Source organism: Tarenaya hassleriana, unplaced genomic scaffold, assembly GCF_000463585.1.
Source record: "Tarenaya hassleriana unplaced genomic scaffold, ASM46358v1 Cleome2, whole genome shotgun sequence".
In the NCBI taxonomy this organism is placed as follows: domain Eukaryota; kingdom Viridiplantae; phylum Streptophyta; class Magnoliopsida; order Brassicales; family Cleomaceae; genus Tarenaya; species Tarenaya hassleriana.
Window position 1 is genome coordinate 5292730 of NW_010965372.1, and position 26759 is coordinate 5319488.

The window sequence follows — 26759 nt, forward strand, 5'->3', positions numbered from 1 at the left end:
TCGTGTAGTACTCTGGATCTAGATATCCCTGTGAATGAGAATATGTACAGAATGCATTGTATATGTGAATAAACAGATAAAAACAATCCAGACTTTGGATAATCGTAAAACTGAGTTTTGCTTTGATCTGAATTCTTTCCCATTTACTGGAAAAAAACCCAAATGTTTAACTGATAAAAGATCCAAACTTTGGATTTTCTTAAACCCAACTTTTCGAAAAGTTGGAATTTTTTTGTGCTAATAAACTGAGTTTTTACTCTGTTTTCTCGTCCCATTTTATCAGTGCAGAAAAAGTGAGATGGGAGACTTGCAGAGAGAGCAATATGATCTTAAAGACTCACCAGAGTGCCTTTGACTTGGGTAGAGACATGCCCCTTGGAGCAGTCCGAGACGAGTTTAGACAAACCGAAATCAGCAACTTTAGCTGTAAGGTTCTCATCCAACAAAATGTTGGTGGATTTCACGTCTCGGTGGATGATCGGTGGATCGGCCAGTTCGTGGAGATAGGTGAGCCCTCTCGCTGACCCTAACGCCACTTTCAGCCTCCTCTTCCAATCGAGAACGATCCCTGACCTCCCTATCCACATTCAAGTGAAGAACGAGGAAATCTCAAACCAGTTTTGTCGGAATTGTTTGATCTAAAGTTTTCACCTTTTTCTTTTTCATCAGAGCACAGATCAGAAGGAGTGTTCGTGTTGTGTTGGTGACCGAACCTGATAAGCTGTCTCTGAGTGTTCCGTTGGGCATGAACTCGTAAACGAGCATTTGCTCGCCTTGTTCGAAGCAGAATCCGACAAGACCGACGAGGTTCTTGTGATGAACTCGAGACAGCAACTCGATCTCTGTCTTGAACTCTAGCCCGCCTTGTGTCGATCCCTGTTGAGCTCTCTTGATCGCCACTATCTGCCCATCCTGGAGTATTCCTCTGTAAACCTATGGAGATCATCAAACAGAGACGACGATCTTCGATTACAGCTTCTCAAAAAAACCTAGATTCAATCGTTTAAAAACCTTCGATTTTTCGCAAATTTCAGATAAACCCACTTTCCCATAACCTCCGTATCCCAATTCATTACTGGCGGAGAAGTTGTTGGTGCATTTCTTGAGCTCGTCGTAGGAAAACCACCGCGCTCCTTTCAGCTGGGGCGCACCGCCACTGTCTTTTCCGCTTGATGCCCATGAAACTGTTAAGGAAAAGAAAACACTGCTTGTTCAGACCATCACATGAATCATGGTAAAACTAACAATCTTGTCTTGAGATTTATCAAATCTTTCTTTGGAAGTTCATCTAAATTTCACACTCTTTTAGATTGTTTTCTCCTGTTATCTTTTGTCTGCAGTTGTTGAGGTGCAGGTTGTTGAACATGGACTTACCAAATGGTCGACTCAAGCCAATAGCTTTCTCTGCGCGTCTCTTTTGCCAAACTGCGTATATACCTAACCCGACAAGGCACATAACCAAAGCGCCGCAACCTGTTATTATCCCGACAATCATCTGAGAGCTCAGTGAATGCCCTTCACCTTCCGCTGAACACGTTTTCGGTTAATCAGCTCTCAATGTCATGAAAAGTATTGAAATTTACGAGTTATATGTGTGTATATTACCAGGGAAAGTATATGGAGATGCAATGAAATAGTAAGGTCCAAACCCTGGTGGAGGTTTGTACGTTTGGTTACTCAAGTCGAATCCGATTCTCTGGACTTCGCTTCTGTTGAAATACTTTCCCATATGCGGGAAAAGCGAAAGCTGAATCTGAAGGTAGTCGTCATTGTTGAAGAAAGGGTTTTGGAGAGATACCGAGCCAGGGGTGAGTCCAAGTTTCACCCACAAGCTCATCTCGAGCGAATGGAACGTGTTTACATTGGACAGGTCTCTGAACATTGGCCCTCTGAAATATAACGTGCCCTCGTAAGGATACGCGCATTCGCAGCTCTGAGGACTGACCTTCTGATCCAACGGACAAGATTTGCTTCCGCAGTTAGCGAGATTAGTCGAGTAAGTCCTTTTGTCTTGTTGCTTCTGAACCTGACAGTAGTTTGTGTTTGAAAGAGCTGTTGAACAGACCGGGTTTCCTATAAGGCTGCAGAAAAAGAAGTAGCTATTAACCCGAGGCAGCTAAAATGCTCGATGGGTTTAAACGGGTTGGTATATCCAGAAGAAGAAAATGACTTACACTAAAGTGTTGGTATATCCAGAGCTCAGTGTTACCGAGGAAATGTCATTGTCCTGCAAATCAACGAGTTCGAGCTGTGATCCGACTGTATCTCCCAAGCTCAATGTTCCATTGAGAGCATTCTTTTTCAGTTTCCTGCATCCGGGTCATGTCGGGGTTATAATGGTTTCTGCTGTTACTATCAAACTTCATCTGAGATCCGAAACCTAAATAGCTTACACTTGCTGAATCTGTGGGAGGCCAAAGAGCTTCTGAGGAACTGGTCCTTGAAGTGATCCATATTCCATCACCCTAAATCCCGAGGAAAAAGTTGTCGATTTATGCGTTTCTTCACGAGAAACTCATGGGAAATGCTGAATGCGAGTAAGTTGAGCTATACTTACAGAGTGGTTAATGAAGGTAAGCTTGAGAACCAGAAAGGAGCTCCTGATGGATCAAATGAGTTGTTGCTGAGATCTCTGTAAAGAAAATCACATTCATCAGAAAACAGAAAACAACGGAAGTCGGTGGAGAACACGTGATGATGAGATTACACGTAGTTCAGCGATTTCATGTCTGACAAATCCGGCAAAGTTCCTACCAACTTGTTGTGAGCTAAGTTCCTGAAACCCAACGCATTAAGGAAGTATTTAATGTCTTAAATGATTGATCCTGAAGTGTTACATTCTTAGTTTAGAGGGGAAATGCTTACAGTTCATTGATATTTGTGAGGTTTCCGAGATTTTCCGGGACTTCTCCTGACAGCATGTTTCTATCGAGCCGACTGTTGCAAGCCCGGGACAGGAATAACCGTAAGAAATCTGACTTGAAGGGTCAGGAAGATGAAATGAATGACAAAGAGATGGTTTTTTGTTACTCACAGAACCTCGAGAGTCTGAACAAACCCTAACGTGGAAGGTACGTTCCCGGAGAATTGATTTCCATCGAATAGTCTGCCATTAAAACAGAGCAGATGTAACTGTTTAACCTTAAACTGTGGTAAAAAATTATTTACCATCAAGAACAGCTGCTTACACATGGATCAGTATCATCTCAGAGCTGAAAAGCTTTGCAGGAATGGGGCCAGAAAGCTGGTTCTTGTTGAAATGGCTGGCAAGTCCGTTGAGCGGATCAGAACTCGAGAAAGCTAAAAGAAACAATTTGTGTCAATGGAATTCGCAAAAAACATAACCGCTACTCACAAGTGTTTCGCCTTTAAGAGGAGATCGAGTCCGGGGCTCGAGGGTGAAGACACTGGAATAGGACCCGTCAACTGATTATCTGCAAGGTCCAACCAGTAAACCTTGGAGAGATTTCCCAGAGAGGCTGGAATTCTACCGCTGAAGTTATTCGAGTTCAATGCCCTGAGAAGGCGTATTACCGGGGGGAAAAACAGAATGAAAGGCGTTAAACCCATCAAACAAACATCGGTTTATTCAGGGTTGAGAGGAGGGTAAATGAAGCATCTTACAAGAAGGATAGCTCGGAGAGATTGCCAAGTTCTTCAGGGATATTTCCAGTGAAGCCGCAACCAGCAAGTATACTGAAAAGATGAAATTACGGGTTTAGATACAAAACAAGGGAAAGAATCTAAAGTTCGAGGAAACGAGCTCTCTTACAGGATATTAAGGTTCTGAAGATCTCCTAACTGTGGAGTAAGTGAACCTTTGAGGCCTGGATTAAACGACAGGTCCCTGAAACAAACACATCTGCATATTCATTACACAGTTTCATGACAACTTTAAGGATACTCAGAAGAAACAGACTGACAAGGATCTTAGTTCAGTAAGTCCTCCGATGTCTCCGCTTAGTTTTCCTTTCAGACCCATTGTAGATAGACCCCTGAAAATGTATAAAACACTCGCAAAAAACCCAAAAAAAAAGGGGGGGAACTGATCTAATACATACACCCAGATGCAGAATTTTTTTTATTTTTTTTTGTTAATCCGGAAGTTCACCGGAGCTTCGATCCGACTACATCTCCCAGAATAACGGGGGAATCCATGTGAATAACCCTCTCCATCTTCAGGAATCGAACCGCTGACGTGAAGGCACATTGGCCACACCTCAACCACTCGCCCACGCTAGGTTAGGACCCAGATGCAGAAATATGCATATGAATTGAGTAAAGAACACTAACAGTGCAGTGATTCTTGAGTTGTTGCAGGTGACACCTTCCCAAGGAGTACCACAAGGATCATCTGATTCTCTCCAGCTCGGCGGCGTATTCTCCCATTGATCCATCAAAGAACGCATAGCCGCCGCTGGAAAGTCACGAGAGAGAAATCAGAATCAAGAATGAAAATCGGAATCACTTCCACGGCTCCAAAACGACAAAACTCAACGAACCATCACGAGGGTCTGTGACAGAGGAGATGACAGAGAAGACTGCGAAACAGCAGACGAGGAAGAAGAGCAAACGCGAAGTGGCGTTCGCCATTGTTGCAGAGAGACATGAGGTTTCCGAGTTTGATATTTAACTGAAGAAGCAAGGACAGAGACGAGATTGGAAGAGTTTCCTTTTGAAGCAAAGGATCATCATTGTCTCATCAAAGACAATACACCACTGCCAATAAGTTCCAATAGGAACACGAGTGGCTAAAGACAAAGGTGGCTTCGGTTTTGCTTCAATGGAGTTTGCCTTGTCTTCTAAGCCAATTTAACCGTACATCTCTTTTTTTTTTGTTTTGCCACCACTTTATTAGTTAAATCTCATGAGTATTATAACATGGCCTCCAGTTCCATCACAAAAAAAAAATACATATTTAAAAAATTTTTTTATCTGAACCTTCAATTTTCCAATGATCAGTTTCACAAAACCTTAATATTTAGTTTTAACTCAAAATAAAATTGAAAATATAGTTTATTTGAATACGGTGACGACTACATAAATTATCGCCAAATGATGATGGATGTATTGTTCTGCCCGGTGGAAACCACATTGATTAGAGTCTGTCATTAATTCTAATATAAGCAATCTTTTTTTAATCATAAGATAGTGAAATTAAAATTAAAATAACAATAAATTCGGAAAAACAAAAGTAAAATAACAATAAAAGGACCCATCACGAGAGCCACCCACTTCCATGAGTATGTAATATTGCAAGCAACCTTAGATAAAGAGTATATTATTTTGGATTCTTTTTGGACCGTAGTGTATGACTTTTTTTTTTTTGGTGGTACCCTATGATTCAACCTGATATGCAATTTGTAAAAGTTATGTCATTTTACACCCAAACAAAAAAAAAAATCATAAAAATGTACACGCAAATTTTAATCACCGATATTTCTATTTATAGTTCAAGCTATGTATTGTCTTACATAAATAAAACCATGAATTTCAATTTTTTTATATATATTAGTGAATTCGATTTTGCAAATCTAAAATCAAAATATCAACTATTTATAAAATGTGTAGAAGAAAACATGTATTTGCAAGAAATGGAACAAAATTTGTAATGCAGGAACAAAAAAAAAAACATCATATTCTCTCTTAGTGCACATGAGACAACCAACATGTATATATAATATGTGATCATAAAGTCGCTGTAAACCCCCATATTTTTCTATGATCATATTCATATGATCCAAACTCCAGGTCCCTTGCCAGTTTTTCAGAGCCATTTTCTCCAGCTAAGAGATCTCAGTTCACCAGACAAGAACCTCGGAATGCTCAAGAGGCTATTGACCCTGGTCAACCCTTCCAAAGCCGACCATTCTTCGTCATCTCCTCCTGAAATGCACTCTGCAAGCGTCCTCTTCGACTCCATCCTGCAGCTCTCCCGCATTTTCTCCTCCTTTACCTCGATCACTGGAACGATCTCGTCTGTATCGGGGCTCGTTCTAGGTTCTTGACTATCGCCTTTCGTTTCAACAGCCTCGGTTTTCTCGTGATCGTCGTTCTTTACAGTCGGAATCTCTGCAGATTCTTCGTGTGAGCATTTTCCGGTTTGGGAAACTTCCATTGCAGTTGATGAATCTTCTAGAAAGAGGCATACAACCGCACAATCGTCGTTCTTGGAAGTCGGGTATTTAACCCTCCATGCCCGAACAGCTGTGTCCACTACAGCTCGGGCTGCAGTGGCACGGGTAGGAGCGGAAGCCACGATATCGACGGCTTCTTTGTTCGAAAGTACATCCCATACCTACATCAGCATGATATTAGCCCCGAAGATTCAAACTTCAAATCGTTTTTTTCAAGATTAAAAGAAGAATACGAGTACCCCATCAGTGGCAAGAATAACGAATTGATCTCTTTCACCGAGGCAGCGGTAATATACATCGGGAACCGATATTAGACCGTAATCCTTGAGACAAAAGTCCCCGAAAGCTCGGGCCATCGCCAAACCGGGTGAGTCACTGTTAGGCAGCCATACACGCGCCACCTCGGGCTCATCTTGCAAGGCAAAGACTCTTCCTTTGCATTTCTGAATCCTTGCTGCTTCATCTGAACATGAAAAAAGTAACCAGATTTAGTCGACTTGGCATGAAATAGAGATGAAACTGTGATGAAGAGGGAGAGAGATGTACTTGGCAAATCGGGTTTTAAGTCTACGGTCAATTGAACAGCAATCAAAGAGTTGTCTTGGTCTCGTGTTGCAAGAACGGCTCTCGAGTCACCCACATTTCCAACCACCAGATCTTTACCCTACACGCCGTAATTCGAATGATTTCATCAATCACTGAAGGATGAATGGTATCTCCCCAGTTTAAATGTAGTTTCTCCGGGACCAAATCTTGAAACAGGAAAGATCTTGAAGAAATAGCAAATGTTGCATCACTACCCATTATTGCAGAATTGATGAAGAACAAGACGGAAATTGCAGAATACCCGTTGGGAAGAATTTAACGAAGGAAGACAGAGATTGAAAACCCTAAGCAAGTTACCTGCTTGATCAGAGTGACAGCAGTAGATCCACTGCAGAAACAATCAATGGCTGGATGCATTTTTAACTCCTTATCCATCTGCTGGCATGCCTTCAGCAAAGCATGTTTAAGCGGGAGATACATCTCGGGAAATTTTTCGCTCTCCCCATCACCTGGCTGCAACTCACACCACTGCTCATCCATGGTAATAGGCTCATTTCCCTGGCCTCCTTCTGTGCATGGCTTTTCATGGCCATTCCCGAGGATGGTATGTTCCGACTCTAAGTTCATTTTCCAATGAGTTGACAGTATAAAGGGTAGCGTATCTCGGACTTTCTTGGCAACCATATGACCAAATGGCCCGTGCCCATCAAATACACCACAGAACACGGTATCGTTTCTTGAACAGAAATTCTGGCATGGAAGATTTTCGACTTAGTCTCTAAACAAGTCACTGGCACTAAAGGATAAAGAAACATGAGAAAGTATGAAATTTGAGGAACCAGATGACTTTTACAACAAAAGAACCTCGAGTTCCAAGCTGTCTGGTTCGGGTAGATCAGTATAGGCTATCAAAATGCACAAATCTAAGCAGTAGAATAACAAAAATCCAATGATCCAATCATATGCTAAACAAAACCTATTAGCATACACATATTACAGAACATGGCATCAAAGATGAACCATGGCAGAAGTGCTAATATAGATCAAACATAGAGTAGAACATTGCCATAGCCAACCAAATAGGGTCTCCTTTATACACAAGTGAGGAAACGCCAATTCACATTTCTTCACATCAAAAGGAATTCTAAACCAGCAGCTTTGATCTTCCTAGGAGAATAATGCAAATTCTGGAATCACAAAATCCAAAGAACAAAAGCAATAGAACCCTAATTCTTGCTTATAATCAATTCAAAAACTGGAAATTTCTCGCCGAGAAGAAGATAAATTCAGTGCCATCACCACATTTGTTGAGAAATATGAGTGAAGAGACGAACCTCCCAGACAAGCATGGCGTCTTGGTTGGTTCCTTTCTTCCCCTGTTGTGTGTAAAGACATGCAATCTCACTGGAACTGTTGGAGACAAACCTACCCACCACTTGATGGATCCCGTCGTTTTCGCCGCCGACATTCAAATCCCTCGGCCGCCTCCACCGGAGGGAGCCTTGCCTCTCCGCCGCCGTCTCCGCCGCAGTGGCTCCGGCGCTTGAAACGCCGGAATCCTTCCCACTCGTCCTCTCTATCGTCGAATGACACAGACCCATTTGAAATCCGGGTGATCCGGAGAGAGCCCAAATATTTAGAAACAAAAAAAGTTGAAATTTTTTGAAATCGACAGTAAGAATCTACACAGAGAAACCGCTGCTTTTGGTGCCGTTTTGTCGGAAATGATACGCAATGATTTCTCGGGAAAAAGGAAATTACTCGGAGAACATCGGAGCCTCTTACTGCAAAAACGAAATCCAGAAAGGAGCTTAAAAAAAAAAGCTCAAAAATCGAAACTTCACCGCTGCGAACCCACCACCCACTTTACTTTAACTCGTGCCGTGTTAGTCCACATTTTCTCGGGAAAACTGCTACTTTCTCGGTGAAAAAAGACAATTTTTTTCCATTTCAGAACCAAAGGAAGGGAAATAGGAAAGAAAATCCGTTGGACAATCGAATCACAAAAGCTCCGTTATTCTCATTTTCTCGGGTTTGAACCAAGAAACCCAACACTTTGACAATAGAGCCTAACGTTATACTAACTCCGCTTCCGTTATAAAAAAAAACTTGCAAAGGTGTTTTTTTTTTGTTAGGGTCGAAAAGAACAAAGAGAAACAGGAAGACGTAAATGTAAATATAATGCAAAAAAAAAAACACAAATGGAGGGAGAGAGAGAGGGGATCAGACAAAGACCGTCGTTTGGTACCGCACGTGAGATTATTTTTAATTTTTTAATTAATTTCCGACTCATCCATGGAGATTATTTTCGTTTTATTAAATGAAAATCCGTCACAATGTCCCTTTCCATATTCATCAAACATCACTTATCCGATGGTTTTAACAACTCTACGTGAAACTCGAACGACATAAATATTAAATATATAACCCATCCATCGTTTTCCCAATTCTGTATAATCACTCTGTATTTATACACACATATACATACATGCCAAAATCAGAATTAACAAATATGTTTTACAAATTGGCGAAGGTAATAAAACATCAGTTTGGTATTCAACCAAATCCTCCATCATGCAGTCTATTATTTGTGAAAAGATCAAACCGTAGAAGAACATGAACAGACAAACGACACGATGCATATCTGAATATATAGATAATACCCCAAGAAAATAAAATAAAATAAAAATAAAAGCAGAGCGTATAAAAAAGATTGGCAAAACAGAAAACAGAGCATTAATAATTGAGAGAGAGATCATGTGTTGAGCAACGAGACACGACAGCCCCCACATGACGGAAATTAGTTGCGGTGCCTCTTCACAGCTTCAATTTGAGTTTGGTGAAGATGCATTTGATTCACGCTTTTGCCCAGAAAAAAAAAAAACCACCTAACCATCGGTATACCGTAAGACAATTTCCGGTTTGCAAAACAAATTTCTGAAACCGGTACCGTACCATACCATACCAAAGCCACAATATGCATACCGGGATCATACTTAACGTACCGTACCGTGACTCAAACGTCACGAGACTTAGTTTGGGCTTCGTTTTGTCTGTACGGCCAAGGACTGAAATGGGCCTTTTGGGCAATTTTGCTCCAAATGAAATAAAATGATGCCAATCTTTAGAAATTTGGGCATTTGTTGGACCGGTCGGATCGGATCGGTCGGTTAATACATATATAAAAAAAAATCAGATTTTGTATTTTATAATTTAAAAAAAAAAATTATATAGGGTTTTATCTGTATGGCCTTCGGAGATCGGCGTCGTTTTAGCTTCTGGGCCAAGGACTGAAATGGGCCTTTTGGGCATTTTTGCTCCAACTGAAATAAAATGATGCCATCTTTAGAAGTTTGGGCATTTATTGGTTTAGGGAACATACAGAATCCTAAACGTTGGCTTAGAAGTTATATAGTCCGCATATCATGCATATTTCTAAGTTTTGATTCCAAGATTGGCAAATATACGCATAATTATATGATGAATATGATTGTTGAATTTAAAACCCGATTGTTCTTAAACTTGCCCAATCATTTATGTTTTGTAATACAACCTAATGTGAAGTTGTAAAATCTAACTTCGGTCAAATTTTATGCAACTCACGTCAATCGAGGAACCGACAACATCACCCTAATATCAATTTATGGTTCTAGTTGTCATAAACCTGATATTGTTCTAAATCCAAGTCGTGGAGCATCAATGGTAGTAATAGCTCAACTGCGTTTTTTGTTCGAAGATTTGCTGTTATATTTAGTTCAATAAATTAATCCTAAAATAGAGGGGGAGTTTGGATAAAAATCATAATAAAAAAAAAATATTGAATTAAATAAAAAAAAAATAGAACCAGTTATTAATGTTGATTTAAATAACAAAAAATTGATCATATCTAAATATAAAAACATGAAAATTTTAGTATTTCAGTTATATAATAGAGATAATATATCTTTCTTTTTCGTATTAATATGATATTTAAATTAGTAAAGTGGGACAAACAAGTTCAAAAAATTGAAATTTTTAATTTTTGATATGCTTGATTCATTTTATAACAGCACGCAAAATCATTAGTAACTAGGCTTTTTTATTATGTATGGCATGACCAAATCGAAAATTAAATGTCTACATGATTTTTGTTGAAAACTTAATTTCCCTATCGTAAATTCGTAATAGCTCAGCTGCGTTTTTGTATGAGGACTTGCCATTGTCGAGTCTCATATTTAGTTCAATAAGTTAATCCTAAAACAAAGGGAGAGGTGGGATAGAAATCATAATTGGAAAAAAAAATGTTGACTTAAATAATAAAAAAATATAATCATACTATTATTAATGTTGATTTAAATAATAACAAATACATCATATCTAAATATAAAAGCATGAAATTTTTAATATTTACAAATTATATATTTTTTGTTAAAGACTTTCGGTTATATATTGAAAATAATATATCTTTCTTTTCGGATTAACACGATATTTAATTTGTAAGGTGAGATATACACGTTCAAAAAAAATGGAAACGAAATAGTTTTATATATTTGATCACAATAAAAAACTGAAATTTTTAGTTTTTGATAAGCTTTAGAAGTATGATTTTGCCAAATCAATCCCTTACATTTGTAATAATATAAAAGTCTGAAATTTACGATATTTATATTTTATGTATTGAAAATAATATAATCTTTCATCTCATATTAACATAGTATTTATAAAACTAAATTCTGTAATATTTCATAACTACTTATATTTTATAATTGACATCGTGTACAATTCAATTTTGTAGACGTTTTTTATGATCATTTTTATTCTTTGTAAATTGTGCATATATCGTGCATAAGAGTTCTTCAAACATCAGTTTGATGTGCTTGAGAATCTCGGTTTTTCCTACTCCACCAGACCTGTAGATCCGATTATGTTATCATCATCCATGGTTATCTTTTTAAACACATGTTGAAGTAGGCTCTCCCTACCCACCATGTCCGCTACTGGTGTGAAAAGACGAAAAGGGGGTCTGGCTTAGCTACTTCTTGGTAAACTCCACCAGAAATGAGTATTCTCACCTCTTCGCACAAGTGGACTACATGTCTGCCATAAGGACATGTTGACTTCCAGCTTAGGCAGCAACACAATGACTTTGATCGATGGATTTGTTCCTCACTCACCTCCAGTAATTTACGATATTTATATTTTATGTATCGAAAATAATATAATCTTTCGTCTCATATTAACATAGTATTTATAAAACTAAATTTTGTAATATTTCATAACTACTTATATTTTATAATTGACATCGTGCACAATTCAATTTTGTAGACGTTTTTTTATGATCATTTTTATTCTTTGTAAATTGTGCATATATCGTGCATAAGAGTTCTTCAAACATCAGATTGATGTGCTTGAGAATCTCGGTTTTTCCTACTCCACCAGACCTGTATATCCGATTATGTTATCACCGTACATGGTTATCTTTTTAAACACATGTTGAAGTAGGTTCTCCCTACCCACCATGTCCGCTACTGGTGTGAAAAGACGAAAAGGGGGGTCTGGCTTAGCTACTTCTTAGTAAACTCCACCAGAAATGAGTATTCTCACCTCTTCGCACAAGTGGACTACATGTCTGGCATAAGGACATGTTGACTTCCAGCTTAGGCAGCAACATAATGACTTTGATCGCTGGATTTGTTCCTCACTCACCTCCAGTAATTTACGATATTTATATTTTATGTATTGAAAATAATATAATCTTTCGTCTCATATTAACATAGTATTTATAAAACTAAATTATGTAATATTTCATAACTACTTATATTTTATAATTGACATCGTGCACAATTCAATTTTGTAAATGTTTTTTATGATCATTTTTATTCTTTGTATATTGTGCATATATCGTGCATAAGAGTTCTTCAAACATCAGTTTGATGTGTTTGAGAATCTCGGTTTTTCCTACTCCACCAGACCTGTATATCCGATTATGTTACCACCGTGCATGGTTATCTTTTTAAACACATGTTGAAGTAGGCTCTCCTTACCCACCATGTCCGCTACTGGTGTGAAAAGACGAAAAGGGGGGTCTGGCTTAGCTACTTCTTGGTAAACTCCACCAGAAATGTGTATTCTCACCTCTTCGCACAAGTAGGCTACATGTCTGGCATAAGGATATGTTGACTTCCAGCTTAGGCAGCAACACAATGACTTTGATCGCTGGATTTGTTCCTCACTCACCTATAGTAAATTATCAACAAAGTACAAGATTGTCTTCACATCCAAAATCCAGCGCTGGACGTCAGCAAGCCGCACTATACGTCTGGTGCTCTCCTCTGTCTCCACGACAGCTACCACATCGTCCTTCTTTGATTTGAGCTGGTTGGCTGAACACTGTAAAGTCTTCACATTCTTTTTGAGGTTGCATAAATGGTTTCTGCAAGACAACTGAAACGATACACATCCTCCCATAGTGAATAGTGATCTGGTTCGTTTGAGGTTCTGAATTGTATATGATTTCTGTCTTTGTCTTGCCAATCGACAGTGACATTCCTTGTTGTCCAAGCATAGGCGCGCTCCGATGATTTCTTGAAGAGGGACACTGTCAGACAAATCAGCCCAAATCACCATGTCAAACACATCACGTAACTGTTCTTCGTACATCAGTTTGATGTGTTTGAGAATTTCAGATTTCTCTACTCCACCAAGCCCATATATCCCGAATATGTTATCCCCGCGCATATGTAAGCTCAACCGCTCTCCGATTACTTCTTGAACAGGAACATCATCAGATAAATCAGTCCAAATGGCAATGTGAAACACATCATCTATCTGTTCTTCCAACATAAATTTGATGTGTTTAATAAAGAAACTCGGTTTTCTTTACTCCATCCAAACTATATACCGCGAAATGCTATCCTCAACGATTGTAAACTTATCACATGCATGATTAAGAAGACTATCTATCCAACGTATCAACTATTGTTACGAAAATATTAGAAAAGGGCTTGAAATAGTCACCACTTAAAAATCTTCATTAGAAATGAGGTTACTCACTACATTATAAAATGTAGTCTTTACTATAAAATGGTTAAGTTTTATATGTTTACAATATGTTCCAAAAATGTACGAGTTTACTTATAGATCAAATGAAAATAATAGATTTGAGATAAAAAGGTTTTGAGAAGATCATTTGAATAATGTAAAGAACTTAGACACATAAACTTCATTTTATTTTAGAGAACTTTGGTTATGAAAAAAGTCAATAAATATAGGGAATATCGTAAAAAATATGAGTTTTTTAAATTTAAAAAATAAATATATGAATATATAATTTTAATATAAAATATACAAAATTTGAAATTTTTCGTCTCATATTAACATAGTCTTTATAAGATTAAATTCCGTAATATTTCATAACAACTTATATTTTATAATTGATTCATGAAATTTTGTAAACGTTTTTAATGAACATTTTTTTTGCTTAGTGTACATATATCACGCACAACTAATATAACAATGGGATATTTTAAGTTACCCATTTATCAACACTACTATAATCAATCTTGAAGTGATCTTCATTCCAAGTTGTCCAATCATTCGTTGGCATTCCTCATTATCCAAGAACAATCACTCTCCGGTTACTTCTTGAACAAGAACATAATCAGACAAATCGTTCCAAATGGCAATGTTAAACACATCACTTATCTGTCCTTCGAACATGAGTTTGATGTGCTTAATTAAAAAACGTGGTTTTCTCTACTCCACCTAAACTATATATTGCGAAAATATTATCTTAATGACTACGACGGTAAGATTGTCACATATATGATTAAGAAGATTATTTCTACCCATCATATCAGCTATTGGTATAGAAACACTAAAAAAGGGTTGGAGTAGTCACCACTTGAAAATCTTCATTAGAAATGATATTACTCGCCTCGTAATAAAATGTAGTATTTATTATAAATAATTAAGTTTTCTACGTTTGTAATATGTTCCAAAAATGCACAAATTTACTTATAAATCAAATGAAATAAATAAATTTGAGACGGAAGGGTTTTGATATAATCATTTCAAGAATACAAATAACTTGATACATAAACTTCATTTTATTTGAGAGAACTTGGTTGTGAAAAAAACAATAAATATAGAGAATATCACAAAAAAATGAATTTTTTAAATTTGAAAATAAATATATAAATTTTTAATTGTAAATGTATGACTATTCTCCCCCTAAATGTATGATTAGGTAGAGATAACAAGAAGAAAAAGAGAGTTGGTTGATGGAAAAATGTTATTTTTTTTAGACATTCTACCATTTCTTTCTTCAATTGGTTATTTGGGTCGAGAGAATCATTAAACTTTGGGTGATGAGAAATCATTAAACTTTGGGTAGATAAGAGAATTTGTTGAAGTAAAAAAATGGCAAATGGATGGTATTTTAGATATAATATCATGTCAACGCTCAGTTGATCAATATTACCAATATCGATTTTCTACTAAAAAGCAAAGAAATTTCATCTTATTGATCAAATATCTGATGTTAAACATGAAAACGCAATGTAAAACTAAAATTTAAATATATTTTATTGATCAATAGAATTAAAATTTTTGGTATGAATGAAAGTGAGAGATGAATAGAGAATTGTTTTAACAAAAAAAAAACAGTTTTCCCATTTAAATTTTGAACCAATGTAAAACTGAAATTTAAATATATCTTTTAGAATAATATCAATTTAACGGTTGTTAATCTTTAAATTCAAGATGACTAGGTAACTCTAAAAAGATATGATCGGTAATTCATAACACTTTTTAAATAATACAACAAAAACTCTTTTTTTTTTTTTGGTAAATGGTGATTTTACAACAAAAACTTCTATTGAATGTACAGGAAGGTGTTCCGGACTAATGTTGCAACCAACCGCTACGAGGCGAGTACTCCCTGTAAGAAAGAAACCCAAAGACCTTACCGGAGTGCTGATGTAAATTGACCCGTACTGGTCAGTACTTCCTTGTTTATCCTAGGAAGGTACGGGACAAGCTTCCTGGAGCCGGAGGTGCTATTACGGACATACGATTTCGTAGCAGACCTTCCCGATCCCAAATGGGTATGGAGTGGCGATTTCTCCACAGCGGCTTTGGCATTTTCTCGAGATACAAGTTTCATTTTCTAACCTTTTAGGCTGACCAGAAGCATTTGTCCTTCCAAGAAAATGAAGACCAAACGGAAGACACAACTACTACCTACAAACCCCAGAAAGTCCTTTCTCGTAATCATTCATGTAGGATGGAATGAAAATCGGAGTCGAATTACTTTGGTGATTAAAAAAGATACGGAAACTGGAATCATCCAAATCACCTTAGGAGGCGAAACGTTGTCGAGTAGCTTCGCCCTCTCATCCAGTTTTATACACTCTTCTAACCCCGGGGTTACAAGAAAGCAAAGATGTTTATTAGTCAAGAAAGCGGTTTGGCCCGAGTGTTCGGATCCTCGTCTGCCTCCACGCGCATCACGAAACCATAGCCAAGACACCATAGGAAGATGTACTGGAAAGGTACGAAGGGAAGGCATGCCAAGAGCGACATTATACTCCCGACATACTGTGGATCTCTTATGACTCCAAACGGGAACTCCGTCACCCACGGGATGTTCTTCCCGAAACGCACACCGTAGTAAGTTCCAGACTCCCCTAGCAGCTGATATACCCTGCAAGATCAAGCCAGCGGTATACTTATCGATAAATAGCTCCATCAAGATCGAGAAACTAAACCATTTGATCTTCACTTGGCATAAGAGCAAGCGATTCTTGAATGCTCAACCATTAGAATGAGGCTACAAGTTAACCGGACAATGGAAACAAAAAAGAAAACCATATTTTCCAAAGTTGAGCATTCAAGTTTTTCACTCTTTTTCCTTCGAGAGAAGCATCTGTCCATATCCAGGTTTTGGTGCAGAGCAAAGCCTAGAAAATGGACATTGCATTTGGTGCAGAACAATGATTTCCATGACCAAATCAGATTAGATCACTAAGTAGTGGCGTTCAGACAGCACTAAATGAATCTCATTTCCACAACTCTCACGCATTCAAACAAGCAATCTCATATGCCCAAACGTATGGGCTTTAGAAGCACATAACAGCCTGCAAGTTAAGCGACAAGAAGCAAAGACCGAATCTCATACAGTGGCCGTAAGTACGTAAACAAGTTACAATTGGAATGGGAATTTTGCTGAACTATTAAATGCCGTATAATAAAAGTAATGCCCTTGCTTATTATCATATTTTGGGTCCGCTCGGTAGAGGCTGAACCGGGAGTTTGCTGGTCACCTCCTTGAACCTTCCTTCCTCGAAGAGTTTGTCGAACTCTTTATGCATATTGACTACCTTCTTTCCATAACGACATTCCGAGAATAAGCTTTCGGAGCCTTTGATGCGAAGAAGCAGAGCATCGGCTTCGTCCAAGGCAGCCCCCGCTCGTAAAATCCAGTCACTGACCGCGGGAAGGGGAACCAGTCGCCCAAAACTCCGAGCGTCATCTCCCTGTATCCTGTCTACCACATCCTCCCGCCTCCCCTCGAGCATATTCCTACGAATCCTTAAGCAGGAGACGTTTCCTCCGAAACTGCGGCAACCTTCCATCTCTCACTATGATATGATGAATCACAACGCTAACCAATCCGTGACCTTTATATTATTCACGGGAGACCTTGTTTTAATATGTTCGGCGTGACAAGATCTAAGATTAATTTTCCTATCCTTTTGGTTTAATTGTTTAGCATGAGCACGTTATTGATATTAAATAACCATATCTCCAACTCATTCCCCGGTTCCGGCATTTCTTTTTCTCTGATAAAATCTAAAATCAAATGTTTTGGTAAACAATCTTAGTTCCGATGCCGCAATAAATGAGCGTAGAGATTTTGAACTCAGCGCACAACCTAGCAAGGAGCAACAGGAATAACTCTTTCCGGGTGTGTTTTTGCAGGGAAAAGAAGACGTTCAACCGTCAAGAAAGCGGTTTGGCCCGATTGTTCTGATCCTCGTCTGCCTCCACGCGCATCATGAAACCATAGCCGAGACACCATAGGAAGATGTACTGGAAAGGTACGAAGGGAAGGCATGCCAAGAGCGACATTATACTCCCGACGTACTGTGGGTCTCTTATGACTCCAAACGGGAACTCCGTCACCCACGGGATGTTCTTCCCGAAACGCACACCGTAGTAAGTTCCAGACTCCCCTAGCAACTGATATACCCTGCAAGATCAAGCCAGCGGTGTACTTATCGATAAACAGCTCCATCAAGATCGTAGAAGCAAGCGATTCTTGAATGCTCAACCATTAGAATGAGGCTACAAGTTAACCGGACAATGGAAACAAAAAAGGAAACCATATTTTTCCACAGTTGAGCATTCAAGTTTTCACTCTTTTTCCTTTGAGAGAAGCACCAGTCCATATCCAGGATTTGGTGCAGAACAAAACCCACAAAATGGACATTGCATCAGTGGTGGGAACTTTCTAGCAACCATATAAAGTCCGTACATTTCGATTAAAAGACTGCGCATTTACAATGATTTCCACGATCCCATCAGATTAGATCACCAAGTAGTGGCGTTCAGACAGCACTAAATGAATCTCATTTCCACAACTCTCACCCATTCAAACAAGCAATCTACACGAATCCACGATCGAACTCATCTAGAACCCAGCATGCTCCAATCAATCGTATCAACCCAAAACGCCCTCAATATAGAAACACAAGAGAGAGATAGAGACGAGACCTGAAGTTGAGAAACTGTCCGAATCCCATGAGAGGCCAGAAATAGAAGGGCGGAGGCCAAGAGAGAGATGCGACGGAGAAGAGCGAGAGGAGCTGAGCCAACTTGAGGGCGTGAGATACACGCGCCATCACCTTCGAAGGGTCCCTTCCTTTGCCGCAGAGATTCACCCATGCCTGAGGATTCGTCCATAGCCACCAATAGAACGGAAACGGCAGAAGCACTCCGATCCCCGCCACGACCCCCATCTCTGTCCTACGGCGATCTTTCTCTCTCTGCTTTCTCCGATTCGGTTTTTATTTTCCTCGATTTTCCTGTTTGATGATTTTCCCGAGAAAATCCAAGTTCAAAACCAAGATTGGGTCTCTAATGGATCTGGACAGTTTGTGGCCCAAGACATTTGAGAAATAATTAGCGATGATAATAAGATTAACATAATATCAGAATAATATAATAGAATATTGTAACGAACCAAGATAATTCGATATGCGTGATTTGATACGGTATCATCAATTATATAATAATTAATTATTAAACCATCAGCTAACCCGTACTTGTTATTTTAACGCCTACATTAATAAATTTACAGAATAATATATATATATATATATATATATATATATGGGAGCGGCGGTGGGGGTGAGAGAATACGACGAGGATTCCGACAAAACCGCCGTGGAAGAGATGGAGACGAAGTGCGATGAGACGGGTCCACGTGGCAAGCCGACAATGGTCTCCGACCTCTTGGGAGATCCTCTTCGCCGCGTCCGCCATTTTCCTTCTCATGTCATGCTGGTACTGATCGAATTCATCATCAACCACACACATACATAATAATGTGTGTATATACAAGAACTATATGATCATATCATTTGTGTTTTTTTTTACGCATCACATGTTTTGCATTTAAGGGTTAATTAAAAAAATTAAATATTTTTGTGAATGGGATTTTAAATGTGATGAAACAGGTTGCAGAGTACGGAGAAGGAAGAGAGGTTGTGGGAGTTGTAAGAGGCTGTGTCAAAACTGTTACGAGAGGAGACTCAGATTACGATATATATATATATATATATAATGAGGAGAATAAACCCAGTGAATAATATTCTCATGGACATTCTTTCACCTTAACACGTATAATAAACAAGGATTAAGGAAAATTTTAAAAAGATTAGACAGCCCAATGATTTTTCTCCATTTCAACCTTTCGATTCTTGAATGTGAAATTTTTTAATAATTATATATTCCATTTGAATAGAGTATTTTAACAATAATGAGTCCAAGCCCCCTTTTCGTTGGGATTTTAAAATTACCATAAGCCCACTAAGACTAGGGATTAACCGCTAATTAAACTTTTATTTTTTTATTTTAAAAAGCCGAGTTGCATAATATGCTTAACATCATTATCTTTTTTATTTAAAAAAGATATGATACCCGGAGATATCATGTAATCTAATCACTATGTGGATGGTGAACTAGAATATGTTACATCAGCAAAGCTAGCATATAGATTAATTTTCTAGAGGTTTTCTTTTTTCTATTTTAGAGATATTACTTTTAAAAAATAGTTTTTTAAAACGTAACAGTAAAAAATTATATAAATTAAATATGGTCAAAGGTCCATGCATTTTTACCTCCCCCACAATCTCAATGTAAAAGGGTATTTTGTACGGTGAATTTTTTTTTTTTATAATCCGAAAGTTTACCGAACATTTGGTTCATACCAAAAAAAAGGACTCGATGTAACTAATTTTTTTATAATCCGTAAATTTATCAAAATTCGTGTCAATTACATTTCGAGAAAAAATCTAGGTAAATGTTTCTCTTTAAATAGTGGAGCCATATAATCTTGACTTCGATATAATTAATATCAATTTGATAGGAAATGATTTGAGAATTTCTTTCGTTACAGATATATAAAAAACATATTTAGAAATTTCAAATAACAAAAAAATCGTTATTTTATGAGAAGTGATCATTTTATACAAATCTAAACAAAGAAAAAAGTCATAACACTCGTTAACCATTGTCAATGTAACTAAAAATCTACATTTTCCAAGATTCTCTTACGTATTTGAATGTAGTTTATGTAGGTGGTTCGCATGCATGATGCATCTACAGCTATAAAACATTCTCGATGTGGATATATATAATTATGGATGCATATAAACTATGGTGAGAATCGAATTCCGTACATTTTATTTGGTTGACTTAATGGTAAAAGGCTAAGCTATACGTTCAATTTTATAACGTGGAAATCATATGGTATTTAGAAATAAACTTAGCTTTTTTACAAACTAAATCTAGATTTAATATGGATGCCAAAAAGGAAATCTAGGTTTTATTATTTGATGGGTCATGAATAAATACATTTCATACACCCCCAAATTAAACCATAACCATTATCATACGAATCATACTCCAAAATATGTATAAACTATTTTACATCGAGAGATATAATTTGTTTTATAACGAGAAAATTCGAACCTATCCATACAATAATCATACGTAAAAGTCTTAATAAAGAGTGGACCGTGTTAATTAGACTAATCCCGAATGATAAGGATCGTGTAATTATACAACGGAGATGTGCGAATTGTTTTCAAGTACACAAAAGTCTCTATATATAAAATAGAATTTTCTTTGGGAATAACATGCGTGAACCATTAAAATGCAAACATATGGGAATATATATCATATCATATACACGTATCATTTTAACGTCACATGCAGATTTAATTTATTTTGGGACCGAGTTTTGGTGAGTCCCTTTCAAACAAAACCACGACCAGTGCACACAGCTTTGACAACGATGTTATTATGTCAGTCTCACACGTTGTCGATTTTGAAACTCCCCACAAAATAAAAATATTGATATTTGGCAATTCGGTAGGTCACTTTAATTATATTTTGTAGTGTACAAAAATTACAATTTCTCGAGCGCCAAAGAACAAAAACTTTAGAACTTCTCAAAATTTTAAAGATTTTGAATCGGTTTGATGTAAAATATTTCCATGGGTTAAATTTTTTGGATCTATATTGAGTTTTCATAAAACATTCAAATGGACTGCCATATATATATATATGTGTGTGTGTGTGTGATTAGTTTGTTATGGACGGTGGATCGAATATAAATTTGTTTCCTATGGTCTTAATTTAACGACACTTTTATATATCATTATAGGCATATTCTTTTGCAGTTCAAATTTGTATTATAAAGGGTTATTACGTTTTATATTTATCTCTAGTATTAACCATATATATATATATATATATATATATATATGCAGCTAAACAAGTTAACTAGCGATCCATGCATGATAATTTGTTGTGATGTAATTAGTCAAAATTAAGACGCCGTGTTTCAAATGTGAACATGCGACTTGTATATAGAGGAATAATTAAGGTTATCCGAGGATTGAAACCGCATCACAGACCATATCATCTAATGGAAATTATGTTCTTCATTAATTACCCAATTTTAGAAAATAAAGAAAAACATGTCGACCGTATGGTTTAATTAAGCCCGTAATTAGCGTACTTAATTATATATATCAGTAACAGGAAAAAAAACATAAGACGGAAAAGCGGAAAGTCGCACCGTCTCTCTAGCCACATTAAGAGAGAGATGCCAACAAGGCATCCTTATCTCTCTCTCTCTCTCTTATATTTATTTATTTTTTATTTTTATTATTTCCCCTTCACTATCTATCATCTATATAGCAATTCCCCGATTTACAAAATGTCTACATTAGTTGTTATAGTATCCCTTTCCCACGCATGAAATTTGATCATAATATTCCCCCCGTAGAATTTCTATACTAATTATATGTTCAAATTCAAAGTTAGTTGACAAGTTTATCACAAACTATCTTGATTTGGTAATCTATATATAAAAAAAGCCGGTTAATAATTTGGTATTGCCATTTATCCGCTTTACTTCGGTTTTATTTTTTTTTTCCCTTTCGAATTTGACCCTTCTGTTTAAGTGATTAAATTTATTTAAATTGTCCAATGCATGTAGATTTTTTTTTTTTCGGTTATAACATTTTGTAACTGTATACAATTAAATACCCTAATTTCGCGAATTCCATGGGAACATCGGAAAAGACGTAACATAGGTGGCCAGTGTCGATTCGATGTTCCGAGATTTGTGTCGTGTAGTTCTGTGACGACAAATCTATCTCCGGACAATGTAAAGCGGACACGAACCAATGGGAAGGGTCCAAGAAAGCAATGAAATCGAGAACAATATTTCCCTAATTAGATCTTTCTGGTCTGATGCGTTTTGTCTCTTTGTCTATGCTTTCTCACGTATCTTCTAATGTTCCGCCAAAAACATTTTTTCTCACAGTAACTTCTCAATTATATGAACCCTCTCGATCTGTGATTTTCACTATACCAAAAAAAAAAGTTGTAGTTTATGTATGTGTGTGTATATATATATATATACACACGATGCATAGCGAAACCTATAGTCTAATCTCATATTTTGTTTTTTGGGGCTCTTTGTCGTTAATTAGATATTTAATTCCACTAGAACATGCAATTGGTTATGCCGATTTAATTTAATTTGGATTGGTTTAGCTTGAGTCTTTTTATTTTGATTTCACTAGGGTTTGTATTGCATTTTTTTTTTATTTTTTTCCTCGTATTTAAGAAAATTGTTTCTCGGAAATTTGTTTGATATCGCTTTCATTTTTCTTCCAATATGTACAAGAGATTTCGTCCACACCCGCAAATGATCATTAATATCCTAATTATGAAAGATTTGCTAATCTTTAATATTCGACCAAGGTTCGGGAACGAGTAACCTAATGGGAATTTTCCGGTTTGACTAACCCATGTTGATATATAGCCTTTTAAATATTTACTGATTATCATCGAAATGAAAAGGCTATAAATTATGCAAATTTTATAGGCTATAGCGGCATAAAAATCATAACAAAAACGATGTAACGTCTAATTATGTTTTAAAATCGGTAAACGTCCCTAATTATAGAGAATCTAATTAATATCCACTAGAAATCTTGCCGTCCAAATATAACGAAAATGCACAAGCAACCCCCGGAGAGAATGGGTGCATCTTAATTAGCATGGGGACCATTAAATAACACTTGATTATTTTTAGCGTAAAGAACCGCCGCCACATGCACTAATACATTTCATAATATACTTTTGATTTTTTTTTTCCGTAAGCTTTATTTGCTGTAAAGCTTTTGCCGCCCCTTTTGCAATGTCCATGGTCATTATCTCCATAATCACCTGATTAAACACTTAATTATATGGTTTGTTTGTGTGCCTTAACACACAATAATTGTCCACATTTGCACTCCCTACCCGTGGAACAAATCACACAATCCGGAACATATATCCGTCCAAATGAATTCCATGTTAATATTTTATATGGTAATGTTATCATATAATATATGCCATCATGAAAGTCATTATAAAAATATATATCCATAATCACGATTTAAATATATCTAGACATATTATGTGTAAATAAAAGGTACATATGTCCATGTCCAACACTGAAAATCGTAAATCCAGTTTAGATAATAAAAAGGTGTTTTTTTTTCAAGTTAGCAAATAATTATCTATATAAAATTGAAAATCAAATTCTCCACCATTTTTTTTTGAAGATTATGAACAAAACCATTTTACATTAAAACGAAAATAGCGCATAAATGGATATCCCAACATATCATATCCTAAAGTTTCAATTGGAGAAGCTTCCTATAATCCGAAAGGGTTAAGTCATGGAGAGAATGTGATGAGATTATAATATATATTTTTCTTCTTTTTTTTATAAAAATATATTCCACTTTTCTTTTAATTTAAAAATCGAAAAAAGGTCCATAAACTTTGCAAAGCTGCCTCGTCAGCACAACCACTTTCATAGCCGTCTCTATATATACCCTCATCTACATGACATCACGAAATTAAAACCCAAACATAAACCCCCAAAGAAAACCCCATTACAAAAAAATTTCCATTTTTTATTTTAGAAAGGAAAAAAAAATAACACACCGAGTTTCATATAATTTGCACCGGAAAACATGTCGAGAAGAATAGCAGCCGCCGTCTCCGTCGGTGCAGCGGCGGTGGTGGTGAGAGAATACGACGAGGATTCCGACAAAACCGCCGTGGAAGAGATGGAGACGAAGTGCGATGAGACGGGTCCACGTGGCAAGCCGACAATGGTCTCCGACCTCTTGGGAGATCCTCTTCGCCGCGTCCGCCATTTTCCTTCTCATGTCATGCTGGTACTGATCGAATTCATCATCAACCACACACATACATAATAATGTGTGTATATACAAGAACTATATGATCATATCATTTGTGTTTTTTTTTACGCATCACATGTTTTGCATTTAAGGGTTAATTAAAAAAATTAAATATTTTTGTGAATGGGATTTTAAATGTGATGAAACAGGTTGCAGAGTACGGAGAAGGAAGAGAGGTTGTGGGAGTTGTAAGAGGCTGTGTCAAAACTGTTACGAGAGGAGACTCAGATTACGTTAAGCTTGCTTATGTTCTTGGACTTAGAGTCTCACCTTTACACAGGTAATTCTTGTTATATATATCAGCGATATATATATATATATGTATATTTGTGATTTTTTAATATATATTTTTCCAAAATAATTAATGATCTGGACGAATGATTTGGACTACCGTTATCAAATGATCGATACGGAAAGATAAACGTGACAAGACAAATGTTCACAAGGTTTTAGTTTACGTTTGGATTTCGAACCGAACTGGTCTGGTCTCAACAAGAAATTCTCGCTTTTCGTTTTCTTGAAACTGTTGTTTTCCCTTTGTTTTTTTTTAAAAATAATTTAATTTAATTTAATTTCGCTTATTTTGTCGTACGTTCCATGTGTACTCGTTTCTTTATCGTCCCGATATATTAAATAAAAAACAATATTTTTATATCCATTTATTTTCGAACGAATATTTTCAAACAAAAAAACATATCGGGATTCGATTATAGATATGAATGTACTTAACTTCAACGCAACAACGCAGTTTTTCTTCGAATTAACCTTTTAGGGATTCGAATTAAATTCCAATGAATAAAGAAGAGATTATAAACAAAGTTAAAAGCTTTCTAGATTCAGTTAGGGAGGAAGACAAAAGCAGCCCCTTACTTGACACCTGTCTCCGCCCCAGCTAATCATCCCATAATCACAATCTTAAATCCTGTTTTAAATTAAGATTTCAACGCAAAACCCTCTTGATTACTCCATAATTAATCTAATCACAATAATTAAATGAAAACCCCGTTTTTAATTTGATTCGAGCAGGAACTTGGGCGTAGGGACAAAACTGGTGCAAGCGCTTGAAGAATGGTTCAAGAGACAGGGCGCGACGTACGCGTACATGGCCACCGACTGCACAAACGCACCGTCCATTAACTTGTTCACCAAGAAATGTTCATACACCAAGTTCCGCACACCCACCATGCTGGTCCAACCGGTTCACGCCCACATCAAACCGGTCGGTTCTGACATCTCCATCATCCGGTTAACCCCCAAAAGCTCCGAGTCCATCTATTCCAGAGTTTTTAAGAACTCAGATTTCTTCCCTCTCGATATCGGCTCGGTATTAGCCAGCCGCAGCAGCCTGGGAACGTTCATGGCCGTGCCGAGAAAACCTCGGACCAAACCAGACGAAACAGATGGAGACTTTCCGTCGAGTTTCGCGATATTAAGCGTGTGGAGCACCGAGGAAGTGTTCAAGCTGCAAATGAAGGGGGTTTCGAGGTTAATGCACGCGTGCTGCTCCGGTTCAAGATTGCTGGATTCTTGCATGCCCTGGCTGAGATTACCTTCCTTTCCCAACGTTTTCGACAAGTTCTGGGTCTATTTTATGTACGGATTACACATGGAAGGTGAAGACGGTCCGCATCTTATGAAGGGATTGTGTAAATTTGTGCATAACTTGGGGAGATTCGACGGAGGTTGTGGTGCGGTGGTCACGGAGCTGAGTCCGTCTGACCCCGTTGCGGCCGTGGTCCCTCACTGGAGACGCCTTTCTTGGGCCGAGGATCTTTGGTGCCTCAAGAAACTCTCGGCGGATGGACCCGAAACCTCTGATTGGATTCGATCGAGATCTTCCTCCTCGCCCGTGATTTTCGTCGATCCTCGTGATATATGAGATGGAATGATCGATCAAATGAAGTTTAACTATTTTTTGTACATATAGAGATGGAAAACCAAGAGGGTGTTAACATGTTTTTAGTTTCGGAAATCTGATTTTTCTTTAGTTAGTGTTCATCTTTGTTCTGAGATTTTTGGTAATGAACAAGAA

General features: G+C 37.2%; 4 protein-coding genes and 1 long non-coding RNA gene across 6 annotated transcripts in view; 1 reads left to right on the forward strand and 4 right to left on the reverse strand.

The window, feature by feature from the left end:
* Nucleotides 1–4891, reverse strand: part of LOC104812406 (probable leucine-rich repeat receptor-like protein kinase At5g49770) — a 6037-nt gene extending 1146 nt beyond the window's left edge. Inside the window, exons 1-19 of the mRNA XM_010539538.1 lie at nucleotides 4503–4891; nucleotides 4294–4417; nucleotides 3924–3995; nucleotides 3773–3847; nucleotides 3625–3696; nucleotides 3356–3517; nucleotides 3189–3263; nucleotides 3035–3106; nucleotides 2866–2937; nucleotides 2708–2776; nucleotides 2558–2632; nucleotides 2394–2465; nucleotides 2175–2309; nucleotides 1606–2081; nucleotides 1375–1527; nucleotides 1045–1184; nucleotides 714–933; nucleotides 342–577; nucleotides 6–28 (exon numbers count right to left, since the gene is read on the reverse strand). Of these exons, the coding sequence (XP_010537840.1) occupies nucleotides 6–28; nucleotides 342–577; nucleotides 714–933; nucleotides 1045–1184; nucleotides 1375–1527; nucleotides 1606–2081; nucleotides 2175–2309; nucleotides 2394–2465; nucleotides 2558–2632; nucleotides 2708–2776; nucleotides 2866–2937; nucleotides 3035–3106; nucleotides 3189–3263; nucleotides 3356–3517; nucleotides 3625–3696; nucleotides 3773–3847; nucleotides 3924–3995; nucleotides 4294–4417; nucleotides 4503–4593 (2414 nt within the window). The 5' untranslated portion in view covers nucleotides 4594–4891. The remainder of the gene's footprint in view (nucleotides 1–5; nucleotides 29–341; nucleotides 578–713; nucleotides 934–1044; nucleotides 1185–1374; nucleotides 1528–1605; nucleotides 2082–2174; nucleotides 2310–2393; nucleotides 2466–2557; nucleotides 2633–2707; nucleotides 2777–2865; nucleotides 2938–3034; nucleotides 3107–3188; nucleotides 3264–3355; nucleotides 3518–3624; nucleotides 3697–3772; nucleotides 3848–3923; nucleotides 3996–4293; nucleotides 4418–4502) is intronic.
* Nucleotides 4892–5568: 677 nt separating this feature from the next.
* On the reverse strand, nucleotides 5569–8820 carry LOC104812407 (probable protein phosphatase 2C 6). Its single transcript, XM_010539542.2, has 5 exons — nucleotides 8018–8820; nucleotides 7041–7433; nucleotides 6684–6801; nucleotides 6377–6600; nucleotides 5569–6298 (listed from the first exon to the last, which is right to left on the reverse strand). Exons 1-5 carry the CDS (start codon nucleotides 8282–8284, stop codon nucleotides 5768–5770), a joined length of 1533 nt encoding a protein of 510 aa, XP_010537844.1. The 5' UTR covers nucleotides 8285–8820; the 3' UTR covers nucleotides 5569–5767.
* A 6635-nt stretch (nucleotides 8821–15455) lies between these two features.
* Nucleotides 15456–16364, reverse strand: LOC104812408. Its single transcript, XR_771592.1, has 2 exons — nucleotides 16021–16364; nucleotides 15456–15905 (listed from the first exon to the last, which is right to left on the reverse strand). It is a non-coding gene; the product is annotated as an uncharacterized LOC104812408 (long non-coding RNA).
* Nucleotides 16365–16745: 381 nt separating this feature from the next.
* Nucleotides 16746–18743, reverse strand: LOC104812409 (phosphatidyl-N-methylethanolamine N-methyltransferase). Its single transcript, XM_010539543.1, has 2 exons — nucleotides 18441–18743; nucleotides 16746–17916 (listed from the first exon to the last, which is right to left on the reverse strand). The coding sequence occupies exons 1-2, from the start codon at nucleotides 18683–18685 to the stop codon at nucleotides 17667–17669; spliced, it is 495 nt and encodes a 164-aa protein (XP_010537845.1). The 5' UTR covers nucleotides 18686–18743; the 3' UTR covers nucleotides 16746–17666.
* Nucleotides 18744–19086: 343 nt separating this feature from the next.
* Nucleotides 19087–26742, forward strand: LOC104812410 (probable N-acetyltransferase HLS1). Of its 2 annotated transcripts, XM_010539545.1 has the most exons (4): nucleotides 19087–19232; nucleotides 19406–19484; nucleotides 24956–25007; nucleotides 25754–26742. In XM_010539545.1, exons 1-4 carry the CDS (start codon nucleotides 19122–19124, stop codon nucleotides 26604–26606), a joined length of 1095 nt encoding a protein of 364 aa, XP_010537847.1. In that variant the 5' UTR covers nucleotides 19087–19121; the 3' UTR covers nucleotides 26607–26742. The 2 variants fall into 2 exon arrangements, with proteins under 2 accessions (XP_010537847.1, XP_010537846.1); XM_010539544.1 differs by lacking the exons at nucleotides 19087–19232; nucleotides 19406–19484 and adding an exon at nucleotides 24401–24703 and having other exon boundaries at nucleotides 24877–25007; nucleotides 25754–26740.
* Nucleotides 26743–26759: the final 17 nt, after the last annotated feature.